Source organism: Maylandia zebra, linkage group LG15, assembly GCF_041146795.1.
Source record: "Maylandia zebra isolate NMK-2024a linkage group LG15, Mzebra_GT3a, whole genome shotgun sequence".
In the NCBI taxonomy this organism is placed as follows: Eukaryota; Metazoa; Chordata; class Actinopteri; order Cichliformes; family Cichlidae; genus Maylandia; species Maylandia zebra.
The window spans coordinates 13,804,534-13,831,985 of NC_135181.1; the positions used below are offsets into that span (position 1 = coordinate 13,804,534).

A 27,452-nucleotide genomic window follows, 5' to 3' on the forward strand; every position below is an offset into this window, starting at 1 on the left:
CACACAGCCTTTTTACACGATTAAAAAAAACAGGTCCTCCTTGATAAAGCTTATAGGTGGGGTTGGGTCAGGTGACCCTCGCTTAGTTATACTGCTGCAGACCCCAGGCTGCTCTTCCATCATCTACTGAACTCCTCCTTTCACTTTAACTCCCCATGCATATAGATGACAACTGCGTGTGATCAGCTGTGTGTCTTTTTGCCCTGGTAGTTTACCCGCTCTCCTCTCTGTCTCTGTATCCTTCGCCATCTGTCTCTGGCATTCAGATTTTGGATCTGGGGTTACTAAACCCACCAAGCAGCAATTGTTATTATTGGTTGTTTCTCAGTGTTCATTTTTTCTCTTTTTTTTCCTTTCCACTGTCACCACATACACTCAAAGGGGAATTGCTGAGCTTCTCTATTCTATTTTAAGCTTGAAAAAATTAGCCAAACTGAACAGTTTCTCCTCCTTCTTTTGTATTTATTGGCTTTATGTTGGTTTTACGACAAGCATATGTATGTACAGTACTGCGCAAAAGTCTCAAGCTGCCCCTCATTTCTTCAAAGTTTGCTACGAAAATGGGAAATAGGTGCGGTGATGTATTGAAAAATGTGAAAGTCAATATTTGGTATGATCACCGTTATTCTTCACACAGCCTGAACTCTCTTAGGCAAGCTGTTTTGTAATTTCTTTATGCAGTCTTCATGTATAGCCTCTTGAAGGACATTCTTTTTCACCGTGTAGACTGTTATTGTTCTCTCTCTACCTACTGATGTCTGAACCAAAAATTTCAAATTTGTATTCATCACTCTGTAAGACCCGTTGCCACTGATTTTCAGTCGCATTGTGTGTAATTTGGCAAACCTCAACCTTTTCTCCTTGTTTTTCTTCTTTAAGAATGGCTTCTTGACAGCTGCCCATTTACTGTGACCATTTCTGATGAGGATTTAGTGCCACATACATCTCTTAGGTACTGGTGTAGATTTTGTCCTGTTTCCTTTGGACCTTCCTTTGATATGCCAAGTTTTCAGCTAACAGTTCTTTGGGAATAACCTCATTGGTGCAAAAATACTATTTTATGCCTGTCAGACTGTGTTACGTTTTGTATTTTTCATAAATTCAACTATAGAAATGCCAAAGTGCCTAAAGATGCAATTTAAATTTGGTTCTTTGCTAAGTTATCTGTTATATGTAGACACAACACTGGTTAGGTGCCTCTTTTCTGCTTGTAGGATTCATAAGTCAGTGTTAAGTGAAAAAGCAACCACTGTCGAAAGAAAAACTTGAAAGACCTTCAGAAAGCCCAGAGTGCTATTGTTCAAGATTACTTGGAAGCCACATGAAAGTCTGGCTTCTTAGAAGCAAACTATATAAAATAAGGGGGGACTCATGACTTTTGCACAGTACTGTAACATAATTTGTAAGGTTATAAATAAATAATAAAAAAGGATCTCGTGGTACTATTCTGGGAAAACAAAGGTCAACGTGTTCAGTTTTATTTTATGTGTACATGCGATAAAATAAACCATTGAGTCAGTTGATATCGTGTAACTGCGCAACAGCTACAGAACATGAAGCATCTATTCATTTGCTTTTTTCGACAGAATATTTTGAGAAAACAAGCCTTCATTTAAAGGGTTTGATATGTCCTAGATTCCCCCTTTAAATCGTCACTGTCACACAAACGTCTAAATAGCGTTTCACAGCCATTTGCACCCTGCCAAGAACGGGATTCTGGGAGAAACATTAAACACTTGTAATTTGGCATGAAAGTGAAAAACCTAAAGAGACAGCATAAAGGACAAAGCATCCACTTCGGCAGATTAAATCCAAATATACTGCTACCCACTTTAAAACATCACAGTCTTATGCAACTTGTGTAATGTGAGCTTCTGTTGTCCCTGCATTATGTATGTGGTGTAAAATCCTATAAAATGTCTATATGCCCGGGCACCAACTTTGCCAAGTCAAATTCTCATACATTCCTTTTCTGATTATGCAAAATGTAATTCAAATTCAAAGAGTGTAGGAGGGGAGAAGATAAAAAGAGGAGGGGGAGCATTAAAGTATGAAGCTATTATTTTTCTGTTTGTGTATGTGTGTAGGTGTGCGAGATGGATATCTGTAGGTGGCTTAGGGTGTGTTTTTTTTTAGCAACATTTTTTTACATATATTTGTCTGCCATATGAATGAAATATTTTCTAGAGTCTGAAGGAAGACTGATTACAAAAGCAGACAGGCAAGAAGGATAACAGAAAATAAATTTTGAAAAACAATGAGAAGGAGGGTTTTAAAAAAAAGAGAGAGAGAAAAAGCTCGTGATGTTAGGGTGGAGGACTCTGGCAGGGAGTAAAAAAAGGAGAGGCTTGCTGTCAGCATGCAAATTACTAGCACCTTGTCAGCCTAGAGACTCTGGCATTTGCAAATTATCTGAATATTGTGACCCAGTCTTGCAGCTCTTGATTAATGATAGCTAAGATGTGCTGTGAAACTTTTGCAGCCCTTAAAAAAAGCAAGAAACTAATTACTGTTGCAATAAAGTAACACGCTGCTGCGCTGTGCTAATTCTATAGACGTAAATAATTAACAGACGCTATCAAAAGGACTCTCACAATTATTGGGAAACATCACTGCACGAGTTAAAGTGCACTAAAATACATACTCCACACTGTGTGATGAATCATGTGCGCTCAGTACGAAAATAGAGCACAAACAGAACACCTGAAAAATATTCAGAAACGTAACCAGGGGGATAAAGAAGCTGTGGATACAGTGCACTCTATGTATACATGGTGAATTAAAATAGATTTGTATTTGTATAATACTATTATGCTGGTGTTTGTGATGAAGGAGTTGCTGTAATTGTTAATTTATTGAAATGATGATTCAATATAATATATGACTAAAAAACAACAAACAAGTAAAACATTTTTCCCCATTTAAAATCAGCAAGAAAATTATCCATGCGTAGACAGAAGTTAGTTTCGGAAAATGCCTGCTTGGTTTAGCAAATATTGACTGCTAAAAACTCACACAGGTTAAAGCACTGGGGGATTTCTGTCTCCACACCACAGGTCTATAGCCATTATGAAGAGTGAAAGCAATTTAAGTAGCCAATTGTTAAAATAAAAACAAGCTTGGTCTGTAAAAATGCACTTTAGGGCTATAAGACAAATTTTCATTTCACTTTCATTTGATGTCTCTTGGGTTTGGTGTCTTGTTTTTACAGTTTGATTTCTAAAATGGCAGAGCAAGAGAGGTAGACCGCTTTTGAGTTTTGGTTTTGTATTTTTCTTAAATTTTTCTTTATATTTAGATTCTCAGGTTTTAGTTTCCTATCTACTTCTGTTCGTGGTTATTATTTGGGTCGTATTTAATTCTGTGAGTTCCTGTGTATTCCTGCCTCCCTTGTGTTTCTGCATGTGTTACCTCCTGTTTTTAATTCGTTAATCTTTTGTCTCATGTGCTCTATTTTTCAGTTTTACTTCCTTTTAAGTGTTAGTTGTCCTCAGCTCTGTTTCCACCCGTTCCCCATTTCTATTCTTCTGGCGTATGTTGATATTGTCTGAGCCTCCCTCTGTTCGTTTTTGCGTCACCCCTCATGCTTGTGCGTTTCCTTGGCTCTGTGTTCCATGAGATTTGGATCTTCTTCTCTTTCTTTGTAAATTACCAGCATTAAGACTGTGTTTTGAGATCACTTATGACTCCCCGAGTCCTTCATTTAGATCCCCATCCTGCCTGCCACACAGCCATACCTTGACACAAACACGCTACAGCAGAAGCCTAAAATCTCTTCTCTAATAGCGCCTGTACCTTTTCCAGCTGGGCGTTCTGCTTAGACTTGTAAAGGACCTCCCCCACAGCCACAAACACTGACAGCACAAGTCCCGCAGCCAGCACGATGAAGATCCCACCGATGTTCTGTACTCCCAGAGCGCTGGCCTCTTTGCTCTCCTCCTCGGGACACCCGTTGCCTCTCCACCACTTCTCCTTCATCATGTGCAGCTTGCCTTCCTCTTGCAGCTGCAGAATAGCTATCGTGATCTTGTCTCTGTATGGAGATCCTGCGAATACAAAAAGCGTATCGTGAAACTGGAAAACACAGATAATACTCATGTGCCTAGGATCGTCATTGTTGTGTTAGTGGGTGTAAGAAACACATTCAGGCTTGCATGTGATCATATAACCTGTCATGTTATTGTTAGCCGCTTAGAGAGAGTTTTTTTGTAAGTCCTTCTTCAAATCCCACTAATCCGCCATATTCACAGAGCTATTCCAAAATTCTCACTCCTCTCTGCAGTGTGTTTATTATAATGCACAGGGAGTTGGCAACAATAACTTGGCTTGGGGGAGCAGAGCTGCTGTCGATTCTCACAATTTAGCTGCTGTTTGCACACGCTTTCATATGACAGAAATAGTCCCTATGAACAGAGGAGCCCAGTGAGGGGTACATTATATGGATGCATATGTGTTTGGGATTATACGTGTATATTGATGATTGGGTTTCTGCATTGCTGTTTTTTGATGCATGTTGAGCAAACTCAAATCCACAGAAAGTAGGAAGGCGCCAGAATTAGCGACGAGGCATTAAGGCGCAGCGGGCGCTGGCCTGATCAAAGCGGGAATAATCGTTGCTGGGTAGCCGAGTGGGGTCATGTTCCTCTCCCATCCACAGCGTGTGCGCCACAACACACGGCTGGGTTGATCCAGGAGCAGCGCACACACAATTTGCTTCAACCGGGCCAAGAAAGATTAATTCTTACTGTGAGCCTTCATGTTTCATGTTTTCACTGCTTTAAGAGCTTGTTAGTGTATTTATGCGATTATGGGACTCATGCATAATGAAGCCTGGGTGCACATATTCATTTCAGGCATTTGCCTCGTGTGCAAATTAAGAGTGACTTAAAAGAAACAAAAGAAATGTTAAAAAAATAAAAAAAATAAAAAAATAATTCAAGGATAATAGAAATGGTTTTAAAAAGGAAGAGAACATTTTGTGCCAGAACTCCAAAGGAAATGAACGGAGTCAGGCTCCAGGTAACAAGTACCATCATGCTGTTTGTTGATCTCATACAGTTTTGCCTGTCAGCCCCGTTAGTTGAGTCTTCCTCTGTCTCATCTATCATTAATCTAATGCCATCCATCATCCTTTCATCTCCAAATCTCTGTGTTTAGACTAACAAAAGAGACATTACTAGAAAACTGAAAATTACACAATGCCACTGACTTTGGAGCAGCATCTGTTTTTTTTTTTCTTCTCTTATTTTGTAACCTTGTGTTTTTCTCCCCGTGCTGAGCTTATGAGTACACTGACATGATAAACCAGAGCAGACTTGCAACACACGGTATATTCCGTGCATTTCATACGGTCGATATGCAAAGCGTGTAAAGCACAGCCCCTTAGATGCAATTGACTATGTATGTGGGAAACATATGCCTGCTTCATTTGAAAAATCAGAGATCTCTCTAGTATCTGGGTCCCCTGATTCAGGCTCCTCTCATATTTCAAATGATTAATGATGGCTTAACAAAACAGGCCTTGGATAAATGCTAATAGGATGGGTCCTTAGAGAGGAGGATATGGAGAGCGGGGCCTGGGCGAATGGGAAAAGCGCCGTGCTTGACACACTGTGCATACACAACTACCTGACAGATGTTCAACACCAGAGATCATCCATCACTCCTACACTGTCTGGCCTCAAGTATTAATGCGATCACAGTTTAAGTCGATAGCAGTGGATGAAGCATTTGTGATTTGGGAAACCATCTAGCACTAAAAGGTTAAAATGTTATTATGTCTTGCTCTGCTTTATTGCTGTAAAAGCCCTATAGGGAATAAGCTGCTAAACATTGTTCAGGAGGCCAAAAGGTATGAGCCGGTGGCTAACGTGATAGCTGAAGAGCTCACATGGTTTTGAAAAAGGACACAAGGAGAGGGCCACCATCAAAAATAATAATAAAAAAAAAATACTAATTTTTATATTCTGCCAAAATTACTTCTGAACTAATAAAGTCATCGAGATTCCGATCTCAAGATCTTTTTGCAGGCCATAATCGGCTTCTGAGCAAATAATATAAGGATTAGACAGAAAGAAGAAAGTGGGAAGTAATATTCTTCAGAGTGAATATTTATCTCTATATAAATGCAGAACCATTTATTGCTGAATTAAAGTGATGTGTTCCTATTTTATATATCTATCCATCTATCTATCTATCTCTCTATCTATATATATATGATATATAAAATATAAAGTATACTACTGCGTGAATAAAAAATAAAAAAGAAGTGATCCATGCTCCAGTCTCTATGTGTCCATTTCAAGGACATCAGTCTAAGTACTTCAGCACTTAGGGAGCCACAGTGGGCCTATATTTCACAGCAGCCCCTCAGCTTTGTTATAGCCACGGCAATCACGGCATCCCTGCAGATTCATAACCGCCCCATACTCATCAGCGGCAGCCCGGTCCAGATGCGGATGGCCAAAATTAATCCTCCGTATTTTGATGGCCTTCATATCATTCATGATAGATGTGACCATTACAGCTGGTAGCAGAGTTCTCTGTGGCCTCGTCAGGACCACTCTAACCTCTGTGACACTTGAATGGGAACCATCAACGGCTTTCAGTCAGGGTCCCTGGGAACGCTAGAGCTGTGAGCTGTGCATTGATTAACCCTGACAAACAATGCTTTTAATGCACCAAACCTCTTATGATTGTACTTGTTTTTGTGATACTTTTAGCTCATCTGCCTCATTCCTGGATAATGATGGTATAAAATGTCAGTATACAAAATTTTTGATGGGAGCTGGGTCAAAGCGGCTTCTGAAAACAAGCTCCTAGAGTTTGTTTTATACTCTCTGAAGTGCTTTTTAGTTGTGGTTTAGTGCTGAAATTAATGCCGGTGTCAAGTAAGTCAAAGGGAATTGCACTGAACCGACACTCACAGTGTTGCCTTACGTGAACATAAAATAAAATGAAAACAGACCATTAAAAGTATTTGTGAAGAGAGTTTGATACACCATTCCTGCCTCTGAAACAATCTTGTGAGAAAATCACCATGAATAGAAAGATCTTGCCGAAGCAGTGAGTCATTTTAACCTCATCCATAAACTCAACCTTCTAGGCATTTCACTTTTCATTAAGCTACACCTTTTACACCTCACTGTGTCTAACCATTATACCCGTGACCTCGCTGATAAAGATCAACCTTTCCCTTTTCAAAGCTTTCCATCATTCCCACAACACACCTTAATGCGTCACACAGTATCTGCAGTATCTGCAGACTTAATCCGAGTGGCTTATAACACAGAGGGATGCAGAGGTCGTTTACCCATAGGTGTTCCCACGCCGTAGGCTCTGGAATCTATGAGGCCTCCAATCTGCGTGAGGTTGCAGTTGCGCTGGGTGACAAACTCAATGGTAGTGGACTCCATGAGGAAGGCATAATCTGAGGTAAGGACACGCTGGATGCCTTCCTCCACGTTCTTTACCATCACAGATTGCCTCCTGCTGTTCATAAACTCCCACATCTTGTCATAGGTAGAGATTTTTGTCTTCTGCAAGTAACCAGAGAGTGGGATCTGAATGAGAATCTAAGAAGTATTAGGAGAAAATATCATATCATCGTTTGCACAGTGTTTGGGACCTATTATGTTCATTTTCAGCTGCACATTTTTTCTTATTCCTAGACTATAATAGCTTTGCATGACTCACAGTTCAAAAATAAACCCTATTTATTTTCTTCTGAGGCTTTGAGGAGCTGCTAAGTTCTTACGGTCCTCCCCTTTTACGGCCACCTTCTGTTTAAGGTTTTTATTGGCTTCCCGTCACAAACAGAAGACTGCAAATTGATGAGGCTGCTGTGCTCGAAGCCGGGTGCCTGAAATGACCATCAAGGGTATCTCTTCTCTGAGACATTACGCATGTCCAAGATAAAAAAAAAAAACCCTGTCTGTAGCAAAGCATGAACCTTGAGCTTTTTAGCTGTTTGTGTACAATTTTGGCCATGTTACAATGATCATCCAACACTGTCACAGAAACTCAGGAAAAGCATCATAGGTCCATTTTAATGTCTGAAAAACGATATGATGAAATGATGATATTAATATTTCTATGATGAAAAGAACTCAAAGTTTAAATCCTGGTGATTTAGATGAGCCATAAATACGACTTTTCTTTTGTTATAAATCAAGCTCTGTTTTTTATAGCTTGTATTTGTCATTCTCACATTATATAAGTACCTTTTAGAGTGTTTTTTTTTTAATGGTGGAGGCTCTTCATGCTAAATTGAAATTGCCTAGCTTTGCACAAATGATTCACTGGAGGCAATTCATATAATCTGGTTTATGTTTAATTTATTGTTACCAGACACTTCCTAATGCTGCTGCATCAGGCGCTTTCAACCAGGGAATTACTGTATGTTTTTTTGCTGTGAAGCAGTCACATCTTTTTGATGAATGTTGCATTTATAATTTAAAACAGATATATGTACGAAATGGGCACAAGGACTGGGCCAACTACATGTTACCTACTACAATGGCTCAGCCTTGGAAACCCATGTCAAGAAGCTACCGGCACACAGTTTTTGTACTGATGTTATTGCCACAGGAGGTATGGAGCTCTGCCATTACTGAGTCAGCAGGGTGTTGGCAACTTTTAAGCACTATGCGTCTTAGCACTCTGCGAGCTGTAACTTTATGTGGTCTAACACTTTGTGGCTGAGTTGCTGTGGTTCCAGAGTGCTTCCACTTTGCAATAATGCCACTTACAGTTGAATGCTGAATGTCTAGGAGAAAAGAAATTTCACAAAGGCTACTAAAGGTGACATCCTATTACACTACCACAGTCGAATTCAGTGAGCTCTTAGAACGGACCATTCTTTCACAAATGTTTGCAACGACAAACTGTATGGCTAGGAAAGTAATTTTCCTGCATTTTTACCAGCAAATCAGTTATAAATGTGGCACTACTTCTTAGGAAGACAATAAACTCCACTGTTCTCTGCAGTTGCAACCCATGCATGATGTTTGCAGGTGCAATATTCAGTGGATTACTTTGACTACTTTAAAAAAAAAATGGCTGCACTTTCAACACCAGTTGCTCTTCTGCATTTTTCTGACAAATTAACTGCACATGGAGTGTTTGCTATTTGCACAGCAAACACAGGTGTTGGAAAATCAACCAGGAGAGAAATCTTAAAAGGATTATAAATTTGATGTGTGAGAAAATAACATTATTCACAGAGCCACTGCACAAACATCGTCGTAGATCCAGCTACCTTGAAGAATGTCATTGTGGCACCGTCCTCCACCACCCCATATGGGATTTTAGTTTGTTTGGCCAGGTCATCGGCTGAATCTATGGGCGATTCCATCCTCTCCACAGTGAGAAAAGCAGCCAAATTGGCTGTATAGGAGGAAATGATGATGAGGGTGAAGAACCACCAGATGCCTCCCACTATTCGAGTCGACAGGGCCTTAGGCATGAGCTCTGACCCTGGGGTGAAGGAGGCGGCAAGAATGAAAGTTAAACAGCAAGATGCATTCATTTCAACAAGTCATTATCATTCCAATCTTCTCATTACGTTTATTTTTAACATGCAAAAACCAGAGAGGACTAACGCCTTTAGAAACGGGCTTGTTTCGAGAACTCATCAAGTTCTCAGCGCAGGCAGATGTGCCACTCGCATCAAGATTAAATCACTCGAGAGAGCTCTCAAAACAAGCAGATTGTTGGATCTCAAACAAGTGAAATTATCTCGTCTCAGTCACAAGGGAGTGCTTTAAATAATGCAAGAGTTACCGGAAAGTGCCATTCAAAGAGAACAAGGTGTTTGCATAAATCTCATATATCAAATTAAACACATCAACATCGATGGTGCAGTACTGTGTGGAGAGGTAACAGGCTGGTTAGGCCAGAGAGTCATGTACCCAAGGTAACCTCACATCCTGACTCCACACCCCACTGATCTCTAGGTGCTGATAGGCCAGAGGCAAGAGAAGAGGACACTCGGATATTAGTGGCATTGCTACAGTAACAAACATAGCTTTACTTTTAAGCGAATGTTATTTTTAAGTCTTTTTCAGCTAATGAGCTCAACAACACGTCTGTTCGCAAACAGAATCGCTTTATGCATTTTATACAAGAATCACTCTCACTCTCATTAATTTAACTCAAGTGGACTAAAGGCTGTAAAACTGTTGTTTTTAGAAACATGTTCCTAGTTTACATATTCGGGTTTAGCCCATGCTCCCATGAGCCTAAGTCTGTTACATTTATTTTAAAATATATGCACATTTATTCTAATTTCTGTGTGGTCTTTTAGAGGTCTCTCTCTATTGCCTCTGGCTTAGTTAAAAAAAACCAAACCCAACCCTTAGGGACAGTGGGGTGTAGAGAGCTCCAGCTCCACAAAGCAACTGTAGCCACAGGCTGAGGCAACTACCTTGCTGCATGAGTGCCCCAACTCCAAACCAGAAACTATTGAGCAGCGTAAAATTGTTTTCCACTACATCTGAGTCAGGGTTGCATGGATGCGGGTTGTACCACTCATAAGGACTAAACCTATAAGGGAAAGAGCAGAAAGACACACATGTCAGCACAAAAGGACAGAACAGTGTTTTCAGTGGTACAGATTAAATGGCTGATAAGACATGAATCTGAAAACATTATCAGCAGGAAGAAGGAGTGTGAATGTGTAGAAAACCTGTTTTGTGGATCAGCGCTTCTGCGGAGACGAAAGCAAATCGTTTCAGCTTTTGCTGAGATTTTGCCGAGACTTATTGGCATATTCAAGTGGTATCAGTTTATTGTAAGAATGGATCAATAGACTGGAATAACGCTGTCACTGGTGATAATGTCCCTGTGTGTAATGATCTTTGGAGCTCATTTCAATTCACTTAGTCAGGAGCCTTTAAGTGTTTCCCCCAGCAGCTACAATTATCGTTACTCTGCGGATACCATTTTATTTTAACACCCCAACGTGGGACTTGTGCTCTCCTTTTTTTCTTCTGGTTTCCCAACAGCAATCTCTGTTCTTCTCCTTTTCCCTTTTTCTCGCAATCCCCCACATCACATCCCCTCACATCCTCCTATACCATTCTCTTCCCAGCAACCCACGCTTCATTTTTTTTCCTCCAGATTGTTTTGCTTCCCCCATGAACCTCCTCCTGCTGAACACGCTGCCCGCCTTGGCTGATTGTCAGTGTCTTCGGGTCACTTGTGGACATTTCTCATTTATTATCCTAAGCAAAAGTGGCATGGCATTAGCACAAGGTGATTGGGTTAGTGTTAAGCATCAGGAACTGATTGAGTTTGTGCTGAAGTGGCTGATAGAGGGAACATTGCTTATGCAGAGTTGAGGGGCCTGACAGGTAATGGTGTTGAGAAGCCTTTCCCAGATATACTGCATGCTAATAAGCCTGTAGGCAGAGTCTTAAGGTTTTATACTGTGTGAACATGTGCCGCCATTTGTCAGCTGTGCCTCTTAGACACAGAAAGGGAATAAATGTGTTTATATAGCATATATCGTATATGTGTCAGAACAGATTTGTATAGATTTAAAGTGACCATATGCTCTCAGGGGACCCAAACTGTGCCAAAAAAATATCCCACTGTAACAGCCAAAGACTTTGGTTTTCCTACAATTTGCTTTCCGTCTGTACATATGAGTGCCATTTGGAGCACGCTAATTACTGTTCTTATTTTACAAGCACTGGGAACATGGCAACATTTTTGTCACAATGCCCTTCCTTTACAGTTATTTTCCGTTCAGTGAAAATCATCTGTGTGGACATGGCTGTGATGGCACGCTATAATTCTTCATGTCAACACCATCAGGATGCCTGATTTATTGGAATGTCAACGAGCTCTGTCTCCTTGGTATCACAGGCAACTGAAACAACACAATGGCCTTGCAGAGCTGTTCAGAATGCAGTGAGCGCGCTCGCATGTTTTTATGTGGTCGCATGCACTTATGCCTGCGTGCATCAAGCGTCTGGCGCATAAATATGCCTTTACATCTGTGTGGGTGAGTTTTTCATGTGGTAGCAACTGGGTATTTGCATTGGCTGCACCGATTGCATCTCAAAGTCAAACGTGTTTTCTGATTATTTCGTTATGTTTTTGTACACAGACAATGCACGTAATTGCTGTAGCCCGCAGCCGATCGTAGAACACAACAGATGTATGTAGGTTGCTGGTGCAGATTTGATTGGACAGTGTTTGTTTCTCCCAGTGTCTACATGTGTATTCTGTATGTACCAGGTTTGATGGCTCCTCTGTATGACCTTTGTCTGCAGCTGGCCCGTATTCCTGCAGGCCGTGTTCTGCACACCGATCAGCAGGAGGAAGAGGATGTGGAACACGAGGACGTAAGGTCACCTCCTCACATCCAGCACAGGGGACATGTCGAATTGCACACGGAATTCTAAAAAGACGCTTTCCCTCTCTCTCCCTCTCCGTTCCCCTACTCCTGTCCCTCTTCCCCTTCGCTTGTCCCTGGCCACAATAACACAAAACGCACGCCCTCCATTAGCTGTCTGTTCAATTCAATTACTTTGCCCGGCTTTATAGATCTGTTGCCTTTCTTGTCTCAGGCCAAGTGAAGAGGTTGTGTTTGGTGTCTTAAAAAAATCACAGACATCTGGAAGTTGGAATGTAAAATTACAAGAGCCTGCAATTCATGTAAACACGGTCTAATACAATTTATATAATCTATTCTTGTTTGCAAGTGGACATTTTCTACCATGAAAAAGGGTTTTGCGAGCTGAAATAATACAATTTATTTTGTTAATAAAGGGAGAAATCAATTCAACCGCAAACAGAGCTGGGAGGATGCACTGAGTGATATGTATTTCTCTGGAGCCTGAAATCCGATAGCTTATTTAGGAAAAAGAAAAAAGTGTGTTAACGTGTGGGATGCAGTTCAACGATGTACTGTTTAGTGTTTTATTGTGCAAACTTGGACTTCATAAGCTCACAACTCCTGCTATATTTGAGAAAGAAAATAATATACTCTGCATTTGGAGGATCGGCCAATCATCCGGTGGCCGCGCAATCAATACTGTAATTATGAGGGAACCAGATCAGCAAGCTGTAGAGAACACCGTGCTTAAGATTTAAACTTTGCTGGATATTTTTGTCACATAGAGTGACGCAAAGGACTCTGTATTGCTATTGTGTGCAAAAATAGCATGATGCAGATATACGCATTATAATTTCATAGAAGCAAAATTAGAAATATCAGATCTCAAGGTCATTTTTATCGCAACCAGAATAATATCAATAGGATTGCATGCTTTTTACTTACCATGAATAAATGTGGGAGCAAATAACTATGGGTTTAATTTGCATATTCTGAACTAACTTAGGTGACAGTTGCTGCTTTCCTCTCATGTGATCATTTTGCCAGTAACATTTGATGAAATGTGTGTTAAACCAAAACCTCTCAGGATCAAAGAAGAAGAAGAAAAGCCCACACACACATCATAATGCGTTGGTCATGCATCTGGGTTTTTTTTTTCTTCGGGGGATAGGTCGATTAAAATATTGTAGGAAATGTATTTGTACAGTATCAGCAGTGTACCTTAGATTACTGCACATTTCTTACAATAAATATCAGTTTGCTGGTTTTACAGTTGCTGATGCTTGTGCAAATATGCCTGAAATATTGCTCTATACTTATCAGGACCATAGTAGGATGTGGACCATGTTTAAATCCATTATTGCAATTATATTTTGGTAAAATGTGAACTTTTCCAAAACATTCGAATGTTGGCAAAAATGCTGCCATGGTCCTTTCTTATATGTTTACTGCAGATTTCATATCCTTTTGTTTCAGCACACATCTTCATATCACAGAAGTCATCAACTGCTGCATGTTAGTCAAAGGAGGCAAGCAGGAGGGGGAGAGTGAAGTCAAGCAACGGAAGCAAACAGGGGGGTTGACATGTTACCTGGCTATGACAAACAGCACACAACTGACACCCAAGCAAGCCAGCAGAATATACATCCAGATATCAGGCGAGAGGGGGTTGAGGAAGGAGAAGACCCCAGGATTGGTGCCGTTGGGCTTGCGGTACAGGATACTTATCCCCAGCGTCATGAAGGGCTTGGAGAAGTCGATGACCTTCTCTCTGACGTAAGTGATGGCCAGAGGAGCAACTGCAAGGTCTGCTTTCTGCAATGAGAAAACAGCGGCGACGTCAAATAGGGGGATGGGTGTTTGTTCACCAGTAGAAAAAAAAAATCCCAGCCAATTCAATTAAGATCTGATTTCTGTCAGCAGCTGCTCTGCTCAATATGTACAGGAGGCAGAGACATGACATGAGGGAAAAAAACGTAGCTAGGATCATTACTTCGACTAGATTATTAGGTGGGAGGCTGAGTTGGTCTGGAAATTACAGGTTATATGTCTGATCCTTTTTTATAAGGGGCAACAATCTTAGGATTAGATTAATTTTCAACAATTCAACCTCAAGTTGCCTCAGAATAGAAAATTAGCCTTCTGCACAGTTCAGCACTTGCTCTGTAGTATTTTTGCATAATTGCTCCAAGCCGTAACTTGATGTAAAAAAAAAAAAAAAAAAAAAAATATATATATATATATATATATTTTTTTTTTTTTACAGTTTCTAGATTTTTTGAAGATTCTGTTTCAAGCAGCCAAAGTCGCTTTTGCAAACTAGCAAGCGACCAATCTCAGCAGGGGGAAAGATTTCAGGGCTTTTTGCTATAATTTTTCCTCATAAGAAGTCATCTATATATCTGAGGCTTAGAAAAGCTTCCTATACAGCACCAAATGTCATAATTGTCAGATAGCTTTCTATGGTAATACACAGTGTGGAAGCAGAACTGTAATAAATAATACAAACGGTCACAATAAATAAATAAACCGTAATAAACAATGAAAATCAAGCAAGTCAATTAAACCCCAACAACTGCTAAATTGCTTCTCTGTAAACACAGATATATTTGCATATGAGGACAAAGAATCTACAAGTGAGAGACACAATTTTTGGCGCTAAAAGGCTTCTGGTTTCCATTTGTAGTTCATTTGTAGTTCGATTAGCGCTGACCAATCACAGCTTTGGCTGTAGCCAGCCTGCTTTGGCTGCATGAAGGCAAACAAAAGGACTTGCCTGATAAAATGTTAAACTCACTGGTGATAATGACATAGTCTATTGCTGGATTTTAAAAATGCATTAAAATGCACATTCCCTGGTATCAGTTATCCCTTTTCCTAATTATTGCAGGCTGCAGTGGAAGCCGGCAAACATTGATCACTGGACCCAGAAGTTTATTCATCAAACAATAGCAGTTAACTTGTGAATATGACCTAAGGGTAGCCACTGTAGGCTACTGGTCATATCAGGCCAAGTAAAACTTTATCTTTTTATACTCCCACTGTCTAGCCTACACAAAGAGCAGACAGCATTGGAAGCATACTTGTGTGCTGGTGCGTCTTCGCTTCTCTGACATTTCTTTTTACTGTGCTGAGCTACTTTGTGTGCTTAAACAGCTCTAAGTATGTTTAACTTAGAGCTAATAAATATTGATAGTTACTGAAAGGGAGGAAGGAAAGAAGATATACGAACTGAGTCTATAAAAGGATTGGCAGCACTCCGAAAACGAGAAAACGGCACATAGCTACATTGGCAGGTTACTTGCTTTTACAGCCTATTACATTTTGTTTCACAGAGCCTTTATCTGATCAATATCCTGTCTTTCCACTAAGCAGACCAAGCACGGTTGTCGAGGTCTGTGTCGACGCAACACGTAGTTGCATATCTGAGGAGAAGCATTTTAAGCTGTGCTGTAGCTTTGATGCAAAAGTATAAATCAATCTTGAGGCTGTAGCACCAGCAAAACCCAGGAGTTAACCTTTTTTTTACCCTTATATTTGAAACTGAAAGACTACATAATTTGGTTTCTCAAAGTTTCAGATGCCACAAAGAAACTCGACACAGTAAGAGGTCCTTTTTTGTTAACACTGTAATCTCATATTAAAGACATTTGCTTGTTCAGTAGCAATATTTCAGCCTGTTTCCATTTCAGTTCGGCATTGAAGAATTTCAAAGATTTATTCATTCAGACAAAGAAGGACAAGAAGGAATATGGCAGACTGCTCTGCCTAAGTGGAAAATAAATTTTGGCTTTTAGAAATAAAATATTCCGACTGTACCAGCAGATGAAGACACAAATGACTTAATAATGAGAAGATTTAAAAAAAAAAAAAAAAAAGTCCCATTTGAGCATTTAGAGATGCAATTCTTATTGTTTTGAATCAGCTTGCAATGTAGAGTAGCTTTATTAAAATACATGAAGAAAAAATAGTGGACCATTATAAAATATGATTAATAGAAAGCAGAAAGTGTTTCGCTTTAATTATTATAATAGTTTTTTATTCTAATGACTGAGTGTTGTCTTCTCCCTGGTGAGTGCCGACTCACGTGGTCCATGAGCTCCCGCACCATGCCGTTCCACTGGCCTGTGCTCTCATCCAGCGCACCGTACTTCCCATCTTCAACTAATCGAACCTCATAGCGGAAGCCTAGGATGGAGGAGAGTTCCCTCAGCAGGTCGATACAGTAGCCCTCAAAGCGATCGTTCCCATATAGAGGCTTGTCTGACTTCTTAAACATCACATATGGCTCCTCCTGTACAGGGAAAACAAACTGCTGTAGGAGTGCAGAAGTCTGTGATTTTTGTATTATATATTTTTCAGGTGCAATTGAGACTGTGAATGTCTGCTGTTAGTGTTTTCATTCGGCCGTGTCTACCAGTATGGTGGATACACGCAGGGATTTGTTAGCCAGAGAATCAGTGATGTTGGACGTCTTGCTTTTGTGAGTCTCTGTCATATTTAAACCGCTGGGAGGATCCCATGTTCCAATCTGTTGAAACAATTCAGAGTCAAGTTTATATCCTCTTGTCTACAGATGGGAAATGAAACACTTCAAATCACCCCCACTTACATTTGATACTTAAGGTCATACTAAAAAGAAAGTACACCCTCTTTCAGTTCTAACTTTTAAAAAAAAAAAATATATATATATATATACAGGGAGTGCAGAATTATTAGGCAAATGAGTATTTTGTCCACATCATCCTCTTCATGCATGTTGTCTTACTCCAAGCTGTATAGGCTCGAAAACCTACTACCAATTAAGCATATTAGGTGATGTGCATCTCTGTAATGAGAAGGGGTGTGGTCTAATGACATCAACACGCTATATCAGGTGTGCATAATTATTAGGCAATGTCCTTTCCTTTGGCAAAATGGGTCAAAAGAAGGACTTGACAGGCTCAGAAAAGTCAAAAATAGTGAGATATCTTGCAGAGGGATGCAGCAGTCTCAAAATTGCAAAGCTTCTGAAGCGTGATCATCGAACAATCAAGCGTTTCATTCAAAATAGTCAACAGGGTCACAAGAAGCGTGTGGAAAAACCAAGGCGCAAAATAACTGCCCATGAACTGAGAAAAGTCAAGCGTGCAGCCGCCAAGATGCCACTTGCCACCAGTTTGGCCATATTTCAGAGCTGCAACATCACTGGAGTGCCCAAGAGCACAAGGTGTGCAATACTCTGAGACATGGCCAAGGTAAGAAAGGCTGAAAGACGACCACCGCTGAACAAGACGCACAAGCTGAAACGTCAAGACTGGGCCAAGAAATATCTCAAGACTGGTTTTTCTAAGGTTTTATGGACTGATGAAATGAGAGTGAGTCTTGATGGGCCAGATGGATGGGCCCGTGGCTGGATTGGTAAAGGGCAGAGAGCTCCAGTCCGACTCAGACGCCAGCAAGGTGGAGGTGGAGTACTGGTTTGGGCTGGTATCATCAAAGATGAGCTTGTGGGGCCTTTTCGGGTTGAGGATGGAGTCAAGCTCAACTCCCAGTCCTACTGCCAGTTTCTGGAAGACACCTTCTTCAAGCAGTGGTACAGGAAGAAGTCTGCATCCTTCAAGAAAAACATGATTTTCATGCAGGACAATGCTCCATCACACGCGTCCAAGTACTCCACAGCGTGGCTGGCAAGAAAGGGTATAAAAGAAGAAAAACTAATGACATGGCCTCCTTGTTCACCTGATCTGAACCCCATTGAGAACCTGTGGTCCATCATCAAATGTGAGATTTACAAGGAGGGAAAACAGTCCACCTCTCTGAACAGTGTCTGGGAGGCTGTGGTTGCTGCTGCACGCAATGTTGATGGTGAACAGATCAAGACACTGACAGAATCCATGGATGGCAGGCTTTTGAGTGTCCTTGCAAAGAAAGGTGGCTATATTGGTCGCTGATTTGTTTTTGTTTTGTTTTTGAATGACAGAAATGTATATTTGTGAATGTGGAGATGTTATATTGGTTTCACTGGTAAAAATAAGTAATTGAAATGGGTATATATTTGTTTTTTGTTAAGTTGCCTAATAATTATGCACAGTAATAGTCACCTGCACACACAGATATCCCCCTAAAATAGCTAAAACTAAAAACAAACTAAAAACTACTTCCAAAAACATTCAGCTTTGATATTAATGAGTTTTTTGGGTTCATTGAGAACATGGTTGTTGTTCAATAATAAAATTATTCCTCAAAAATACAAGTTGCCTAATAATTCTGCACTCCCTGTATATAAAAAGGACCGAGCTATTGCAAAACCTCAGTTCTTCTCTTTTTTAGCCACTCTGGTGTAGATCTGCAGCTGTGCTTGGGATATTGGCCTGTTGGATGACCCAATTTCAACCAAGCTTTAGCTGTTGGACAGATGGCCTCACATTTGACTCTAGAATAATTTGATACACAAGGGAACTCATGGTCGACTAAGTGACTGCAAAGTGCCCAGGTCCCGTGGCTGCAAAACAAGCCCAAATCATCACCCCTCCGCTACTGGACTCGACAGCTGGTGTGAGGTGTTTGTGCTGATATGCTGTGTTTGGTTTTCAACAAACATGGAGATCTACATTATGGCCAGACATCTCCACTTTTATCTTATCCGTCCGAAGGACATCGCTCCAAAAACCTTGCAGTTTGTTCAGATGCAACTTTGTAAACCTAAGCTGTGCTGCCATGTTAATTTTAGAAAGAGGAGACTTTCCCCTGAAATCCCTTTAAACCAAGCCATTTAGTCCGTTTAGTCTTTCTCTAATTGTAACGTCACGAACTTTAGGATTTAACATGATAACTGTGGTGTGTAGAGTCTGAGATGTAGCTCTTGGGTTTTTTTATTTTCTCTGAGCATTGCATGGCGCGATCTCTCTGTGTGGATTTGTTGGAACGTTCACTCCTGGGAAGACTGGCAACTGTTTTGAATGTTTTCCACTTGCAAATAATCTCTCTCATTCAAGAATGATAGACTCCAAATCGTTTGGAAATGGCCCAGATTGATGGGCAGCACCAACTGCTTCGTTAGGATTATTCCTAATGTCTTTTCTTCACGGCGAAAGCTCCAGAACAGCAAACAGCCAAAACTTCTTCTTTTATAGAGGTGCTCACACTTACTGATGATCAATCAATCAAGTCCATTTGATTATCAGCACTTGGCTGCTCCTTACCCTTTTAATCCCTGTGGAAGCAGTAACAATGTACTTAGTTTTTCACACACCACCTTTGCATTTTGGCTTAATTTTAAAAATAAATAATGACACTGTGTAATATTTAATGTTTTGTAGATCATCTGATGTTGTATCATTTTAAGACTTTTAAGTTATTTTTTTGTAACGCGATTCCTTAGAATCGAAAGAGGGCTTACTTAATTTTTGCCATGACTGCAAGCATGAGCTACACCAACGAGTGACACACCTTTTCCAGCCCCTCCTCCTTCAGACTGATGACATCTAGGTCAAAATCAGTTCTCAGTCCATTGGTCTTGTTAAAAAGGACACGTCCTGTCAAACCATCCCAGTGTGCCTAAAGATAGAAATACACAGCACGATGAACTAAAATCCTCAGCTCTGAACGCAGTCATTCCATTAACCTTAAGACATTGCCTTTCTCAGCAATATCAATCCAACCCCTAACCATAAAAGTTTTTCTTTCCCAATTATGAATTCCATCTGGCTCTCCCCTTACTGTCTATCTCAACAACATAACAAGAAACAATAAAGCAGCGAGAACAGAAGCAGGTTTGACAGGTAAGAGTTCATTATGCATGTGGTTCATTGTGCTTGAAGTTTCACTTCAAAGCCATTGGAGGAACAGACGGGCATGGGGAGTGATAGCAGACACAGGAGGGGGAGGAAGCACCAGCTACTACAATGGCTCATTCTGAAAATTACCTGCAATGATACCATCCAGAGAATGAAAGAGCTTTGTAGAACAAAGCAAATGGCTGACCCTGACTAGAGTTAAGGAGGCATGCAGAGCCTTTGATATAAACACGGGTGGAGATATGCACTGAGAAAGTGTGGTTGAAAGACAATGGCACAAACAACAAAAAATGTAGTTACTGTGGATAATGCTGCGGATTCATTTTTTTTATAAAGATTATTTAGAATTAATGATTAGATAATAAACTTATTTAAGATGCTTATATGGTTTCTGTGATAAATGACCACAGCTTTCTGGACCAATAAAGGCTGATTGGAAAGCTGCACTGAAACTGTATCACATGTGTTAACTAAATAATTCCAGAGATGCACACATAAAATGCTTGCAAACATGACTGCGCTAATCCATATAACACAATAAGAAAGGTACAATGTTCAGTAGATCCCACAGGTCAAAGGTCAAGCTGGAGTGCACACTGAAAACAGTGACCTTATACCTCTTTGATAAGGTTGATGAAACGCCCTCCAAAGCGCCACGGCTTGTGGCGATTACACTGCAGAGAGCTCACAGTGATCTGCTGTGACTGCTGCACTGCCACCGCCACCACATGCACGGCATCATACATCAGGGCTGCATCGGTCTGCAAACAGGAGGGTAATACTATTAGACATTTTATAAGACCACTTGATACTTCTGTCCACACAACCTTTCATCTCCCCATTAATTCACCTGTGCAGGGACATAAGAAACTGTGTGAAGTCTCAGATGACTTGCTTTAGTCATAAGTCACTACAACATGAATTAGGAGTAGAGCCAGCAGTAAATGCCCCACACAAATGGCACAGTGTCTCAGCTTGTTAGTAAAAATATCCAACCACTGTCTGAGGCAATCAGAAAGTTCTGCCAGGGAAAGTCTCTCAGTGGAAGGGCGCCACGTCAGTGTGAAGACTAATGGTTGCTGATGGGTGTGCCTGTTCCCCCAGAGAGAGGGAGCGCAAAACGGGCACCGGTGCAGACAGGACGACTCTCTCTCTGGCACACTCAGTGTAACATGCTAAGTACAAAGGACAAAGGGTTGCACTGAAAAACACCTAAGACAGCTATGCATATAACCCTCATAATAAGTCATCAAAGGGCGTAAACGCTGGAGCTGAAATTTCTCACACACTGACAAGCTGTGATTTATCTCCACCGCTCCAGTTGGCACACATGAATTCTTTTCATGCCGTCAGTCCACACAGTTTGACACACTCCACGCTCAGCTCATCGCAGATCCACTTTCCACGGTCCCACACAGGCTGAAATACACTATGGTGATCTTATTTGACAAGTCGTGGATGACCAAACTGCAAGGAAGTGAGAGGAGTTACTCTGAGACCGCAAAGTATTTGCAGCTATAGAATCTTTGTGAATGTGCTTGCTGCCAGAGAAAATGAGCTGGCCTTCAGTGCAGCTCGACACGTAGCAGGAGGCTGCCGAGCTGCTGGTTCCCTATATTTGCTCTATAGGCGCTGTGAAGCATCCACTTCATACATGAGGGCAAGAAGCAGGAGAAAGCGTGTGCTCTCTGTGCACTTTATACCAAGCCTTATAAATGATGAGAGGTCAGGTAAAGGAATGCATCTTACTTCTAACAGCAAAGAAAAAAAAAAGAGAGAGAGAGTTTCCTGGTAGCAGAAACGGAATGAAAAATAGACAGAGTTGATGGAGTTCATGTGTGGTTGCAGTGAAGGGAAGATTGATGATTTTTTTCTTTCCCCCCTTTTCTCCTCTTCTTTTGGAGTTGATGACTGCTGATGTCAAAGGCAGCAGTAGATCAGAGAATGGGAGACCTATCTCTGCGCTCTTTCATCCCCAATGCTTTCCTGGAAAAGGGAACAGCTAGGGCCATATCTGCTCTCCCAGTGGCAGCAGTGTGCGTGTGTGTGTGTGTGTGTGTGTGTGTGTGTGTGTGTGGTGTTCGTGACAAATACTCACTAGGAAAAGACTCTGTCACTGCACTACTCTATTTCTTGAATAGCGAGGAGGAGTTTTAAACACAGTCAGTACTATTTTCTTTCCTTTGAACGGAAAGTTTGTCACGTCCAATCATTCGTTTGCTGGCCGACTAAGACTTGCTGTTGGACTGAATCAAGTTATTTTAGCAATTTATGTAAAAAAAAAAAAAGAAGTTATATAAGTATTATTCACATTCAATCCCCGTCCACTGCACTGAATTTCAAAAGTATGTAACACATTCTGAATGCATTTATTCCATGGATAATATTCTTTGATTGATTTTAGTTTGGCTGTGGCATTGCAGAATTTATGAAATTCAAATTAAATCTCCGAGCCTGCTATTTCTTTTTTAAATACCTTTTCATTTAAATTTTGCCACTGACCTTTTAACTTTCCTCTAAACTACTTGATTTTTTCCCCCATTCCAAAATCAGTCAATATCACATTCCAACTCCTCCATTGACAAACTCTTTATTCTTTTGGGTCAAACTGCGGTGCGCACTGTCTTTTCAGTTAATCGTCTTGGCTACAAAGATGTTCTGTGAAATGTTTTCGAAAATATATCAAAATTCTCTACTTGGAAGTCTATTTTTAGTTCACTTTTCATAGCTTTGCATGTGAAGTGAAATTGGAGTGCTTAAGCACAAGCTTGATGTGTGACAGGAGAGTGATGATTCATTTTTAGAAAAGCTTAACAGATGAACTTGTGCCTTTACCTTCAAGAAATGCCAGATTTTGAGCTGTTTGTTTATTCCTAAGCTATTTGTAGCATAAAGAGGAAGACTTTTCTATTAGAGCTTGGTAATAATGTGGTAATATTGAATTAAGGACACAAGAAGGTACTATATGGAAACAGAATGTTATAACACTAAATTATGAAGTAATATCTAAATAATTACCAAATGACATCTTGACTCAACAATGGTTATAGCTAAGTAACATTGGACTATATTTAACTGTGCAATAAGGGCCAGAAAGTAGGCTTAATAATGATCAATAAAATTCAATTTAATTAAATTTTATTTAAATAGCACCAAATCACAACAGCAATTACCTCAAGGTGCTTTATATTGTAAGGCAAAGATCCCACAATTATACAAAGAACATTTCAACAATTAAACTTTGCGGAAGCACTTGATGACAATAGGAAGAAAAAAAAAAGGCTCATTTAACAGGAAGAAACCTCCGGCAGAAGCAGCCATCTGCCATGACCGGTTGGGGGTGACGGAAGGAAGGAAAACAGGCCTGGAAGAGAGCCAGAGATTAATAGTAACTAATGATTAAATGCAGAGTGGTGTGTAAGCACACAGTGATTACAAAAGGTGAGTGAAGAAGAAACACTCAATGCATCATGGGAAGGCCCTCAGCAGCCTAGACCTATCGCAGCACATCAGGTTACGACCACTTGAAAGTCAGTATATTTAAAAACAAGCCAACAAACAAACAAACAAACACGCAAGAAAACCCCCAGCTAGACATATATAACCACAATAGCCACTGTCGATACAAGCTATTACAGTACTTGGTTATTAGTACTTTGTAACTAAGTGGTAATAACACATTTCATTATTATTACCTTCTGTCCATCTGATTACCAAGCTGTCTTAGAAAGCGCTACCCATAAAGATTTTATTCTCGTCCAAATTATTTATTTCCTTTTAAAAAAATATGGAGAGTTTCTTAAGCACAAATACATAAATATGCACTGGAGACAAGCAGGGTATCTTCCTCAGTGGCAAATATTTTCTAAGCTTTGAAATATGAAAGGTTTTAAACCTGCATAAACAGTAAAAGACTCTTTGCTGACTTACGGGGCAGCTGAAATGAGCTGTGAAATTGTGCCCCATTTCCAGTTGATATCATAAACCTTTAGTAAACAGTTGCATTTTATACCTCCTGCTGATACAGAGCAGCAGTGTCAGTCAATGCTGCGACGAGGGGGGTGAGACTGAACCAAAAGAGTACAGTTGCTCTGTTTTGCTGTTTTACTGAGCTGAAACTCTCTATAAAGCTCCGCACAGCCGAGTGGAGTCGCACATTCACATGATAATTACTATGACTGACCTCTGAATTTACATAGGGCTTTTGATTGTTATTTGTGATGTTATTATGTCTGCTTTACAAGTAAATGTGATAATAGAGTGGCAAGGAAGACATGCTACGGTGAAATCCATGTAGTATGAGTACAATTGACAAACAGCAGCTAGGATAGTAGAATAAATGCCAGACTACTTTATGATGAGCTGTCTGTACACATCCATGGCAAAATTAGATTAAAAAAAAAACATTATCGGCAACAGGTATTTATTTGTGGTCACAGAAGACAGGTTTGTCTACATGAGGTATTGTTTAAGTAACAATGGGATATTTCATGTATTATAGTATAAACACAGTTCTGCATACTGCTGTGTTTGCACTTTTGACTTCTCCATCCACCCCTTTATTTGAACCACTTTATTAGGTAGATTTTTTCTAGTACCAGTTGGATCCCCTTTGCTTTCAGAACTCCCTTAATTCTTTGTGGCAACAGAATGCTTGAAACAGTCAGTGCCATGATAGCATCACACAGTTGCTGCAGATTTGTCCCCTGCACACCCGTGTCGTGAATCTTTTGTTCTTCTTCCCTGTTGGATTTAGGTCTGGTGACTGTGGAGGCTATTTGAGTACAGTGAAGTCATTGTCATGTTCGAGAAACCAGTTTGAGATGATTAGAGTTTTGTGCCATGGTACATTATCCTGCTGCAGGCAGCCATCAACATATAGATACACTGTGGTTATAAAGGGGTGGACACAGTAAGCAACAACACTCATGTAGGCTGTGGTGTTTAAACAGTGCTCAATTGGCCTGAGCCAAGGAAATATTCAACATACTATTACACCACCTCCAGCAGCCTGAAGTGTTGATTCAAGATGGATTGATGCTTTCATGTTGTTTAGACCAAATTCTGACGCTACTATCCGAATGCTGCAGCAGAAGCTGAGACCAGGCAACATTTCTTTTCCCATGTTATCTAGTTTTGGTCCGTGTGAAGCCTTAGTTTAAAGCTCCTAAATGCCCAGAGTGACACCTAAGTGTGATCTTCTGCTGCTGTAGCCCATTAATGCTTCAGTGCTTCAACTCTTCTGCATACCTTGGTTGTAATGAGTGGTTATTTAAGTTGCTGTTGCCTTCAAGCAGTGAGAACTGCTGCTTCCAGGATATCTTCTATTTTTTAGACCATTCTCTGTTAACCCCGGAGATAGTTGTGTGGGAAAAAAATCCACTAGATCAGTAGTTCTGCAGATACTCAGATAAGCCCATCTGGCACCATCAACTATGCCATGTTCAAAGTCACTTTAATCGCCCCCTCCTCTTTTTTATTTTAGCTTGGACTTTAACAGGTCATCTTGACCATGTCTACAATCCTCAGTGTATTTAGTTGCTGCCAGATGATTGGCTAATTAGGTATTTGCACTAATGAGCAGTTGAATAGGTGTACCTAATGAATGGGTAGCATTCTTAAAATCATTTGTGGAGATATTTCCCACATCTCTTAACTTTTGATCTCTGTGATATATCAGATATTTTCTGGCTCAAATGATTTATAAGTCAAAGATCTTTTTCTGACTCTGAAACAGAACTATTCCTGAAAATCCCTTTATGATGGAAGCAAAACGAGGCTGGCATCAAGTGGAAGCAAAGATCAAGGAGGAAAAAATATGAAATGATGGCTCATAGTTCTGGCAGATTGCATTCAATTTAAAAACAATCCAAGAGCGATCTTGATATTTATTACAGAGCCAAGCACAGGTCCTGTGGGGTGTTTTAAGTGCTTTAAGTGGAACCAATCTCAAACCCCTGGGACACTCAGATACAGCAGAGAAAGGGTTTCAAAGAAGATGCCCAAAACCTTTGTTTCCTTGTCCTTCTCTTTTCTCTCCCCACTCCTCTCTCTCTCGCTCTCTTTCACTCAAACACCCACATAACCATTTGAAATCAAACACTGCTCATTACCATCACTAAATGTACCAGTCCAGAAACAATTGTCTTTCAATTTACAACTTGCATTTTACCTCTGCACAGTACATCTTCCTTTCCAGTCCTTTATATCTTAATTCATCTCTGCATATCCCCCCCTCTCATAAACTTGATACGTGAGTAACATGCAAATATATTAAGATGCATGCGAGAACCAATTAGTGAGACGTGCGGACACTGAATACACGCACATGAAGGAGATCGCTCTCAGACAGTGACCGACCTCAATGTGCAAGCTTCCTACAGGCAAGCCTGGTTTGCCGTAGTTTCATGCAGTTTCCTCATTTCAATCAGGTGGACTGCAAACTCCACCGAGCAAGCTGCTGAGTGCATGTCTGTCTCTGTGTGTGTGTTTATACAAATATATTCATTTTCGCTGCATCAGTATTCACACCGGCTCTCCACCTGTGCATAATGCCATAATTCCTCTGATAATGTAGCGCCATGAAAAACGACATCTCTCTTTCTCTTCTCACCTCAGCTATCAGCTATCCTCTTTGCAGCATTCCTATAAACAAAACACACATAAACACACACACACGTGCTCACAATCACCACGGCTGCTTATGGACAGTGAAACTCCACTATTTATATATATCATATACATCTGATTAGGCTTAATGAGATTTGGAATGACCTGTTATTTATCATGCATCACTGCACTGCAGATGCCAGGTACAGATCAACAACACACACGCACACAACATGTAAAAATATGCACCCCAACAAACACACATCCCCACAGCATTGCCGTCAGCATCAGAGTCACGATGTCAGCAGGAGAGAGGGAAGCTCTTGGTTTTCTTGGAGCTGAAGTCACTCTGCCCTCGGATCACACGCGGACCCATGGGGTTTGATGATTTGATAGAAGAAGGAGGTAATTATTCATTTCTTTCATTTTTTTATATGTATTTGTGCTGCTTGACTGCACCGTCTGTGGAAGCATTAGAGTCTCAGATTCTGCTGTCAGATAAATGGCGGCATTTCTAAACTTTTTAACAATTACGTCTCCACATCGTCTCTTGATTTTTCTTTTGTTATTAAAAAAATCCCCGGAATGGTTTATAATTTAAACTTCACTCAGGGCGTGCGATCTCACTCACAGGCCCGCTCACAGAGATATTGCATTTATTTTTAATCTGCCGAGATTTAAATTCTCGTGTAAAGTATGGACACTGATGGGAAATGTCT

The 27,452-nt window shown here is 40.4% G+C and overlaps 1 protein-coding gene across 2 annotated transcripts in view; it reads right to left on the reverse strand.

The window, feature by feature from the left end:
* LOC101474374 (glutamate receptor ionotropic, kainate 2) overlaps positions 1-27,452 on the reverse strand; it is a 65,710-nt gene that overhangs the window by 3,763 nt on the left and 34,495 nt on the right. For both annotated transcript variants that reach the window (XM_004568771.3, XM_004568770.3), the window contains exons 7-15: positions 20,742-20,885; positions 19,778-19,885; positions 16,764-16,877; positions 16,434-16,640; positions 13,938-14,161; positions 10,427-10,545; positions 9,260-9,477; positions 7,313-7,538; positions 3,796-4,046 (exon numbers count right to left, since the gene is read on the reverse strand). In XM_004568771.3, the coding sequence (XP_004568828.1) occupies positions 3,796-4,046; positions 7,313-7,538; positions 9,260-9,477; positions 10,427-10,545; positions 13,938-14,161; positions 16,434-16,640; positions 16,764-16,877; positions 19,778-19,885; positions 20,742-20,885 (1,611 nt within the window). The remainder of the gene's footprint in view (positions 1-3,795; positions 4,047-7,312; positions 7,539-9,259; positions 9,478-10,426; positions 10,546-13,937; positions 14,162-16,433; positions 16,641-16,763; positions 16,878-19,777; positions 19,886-20,741; positions 20,886-27,452) is intronic.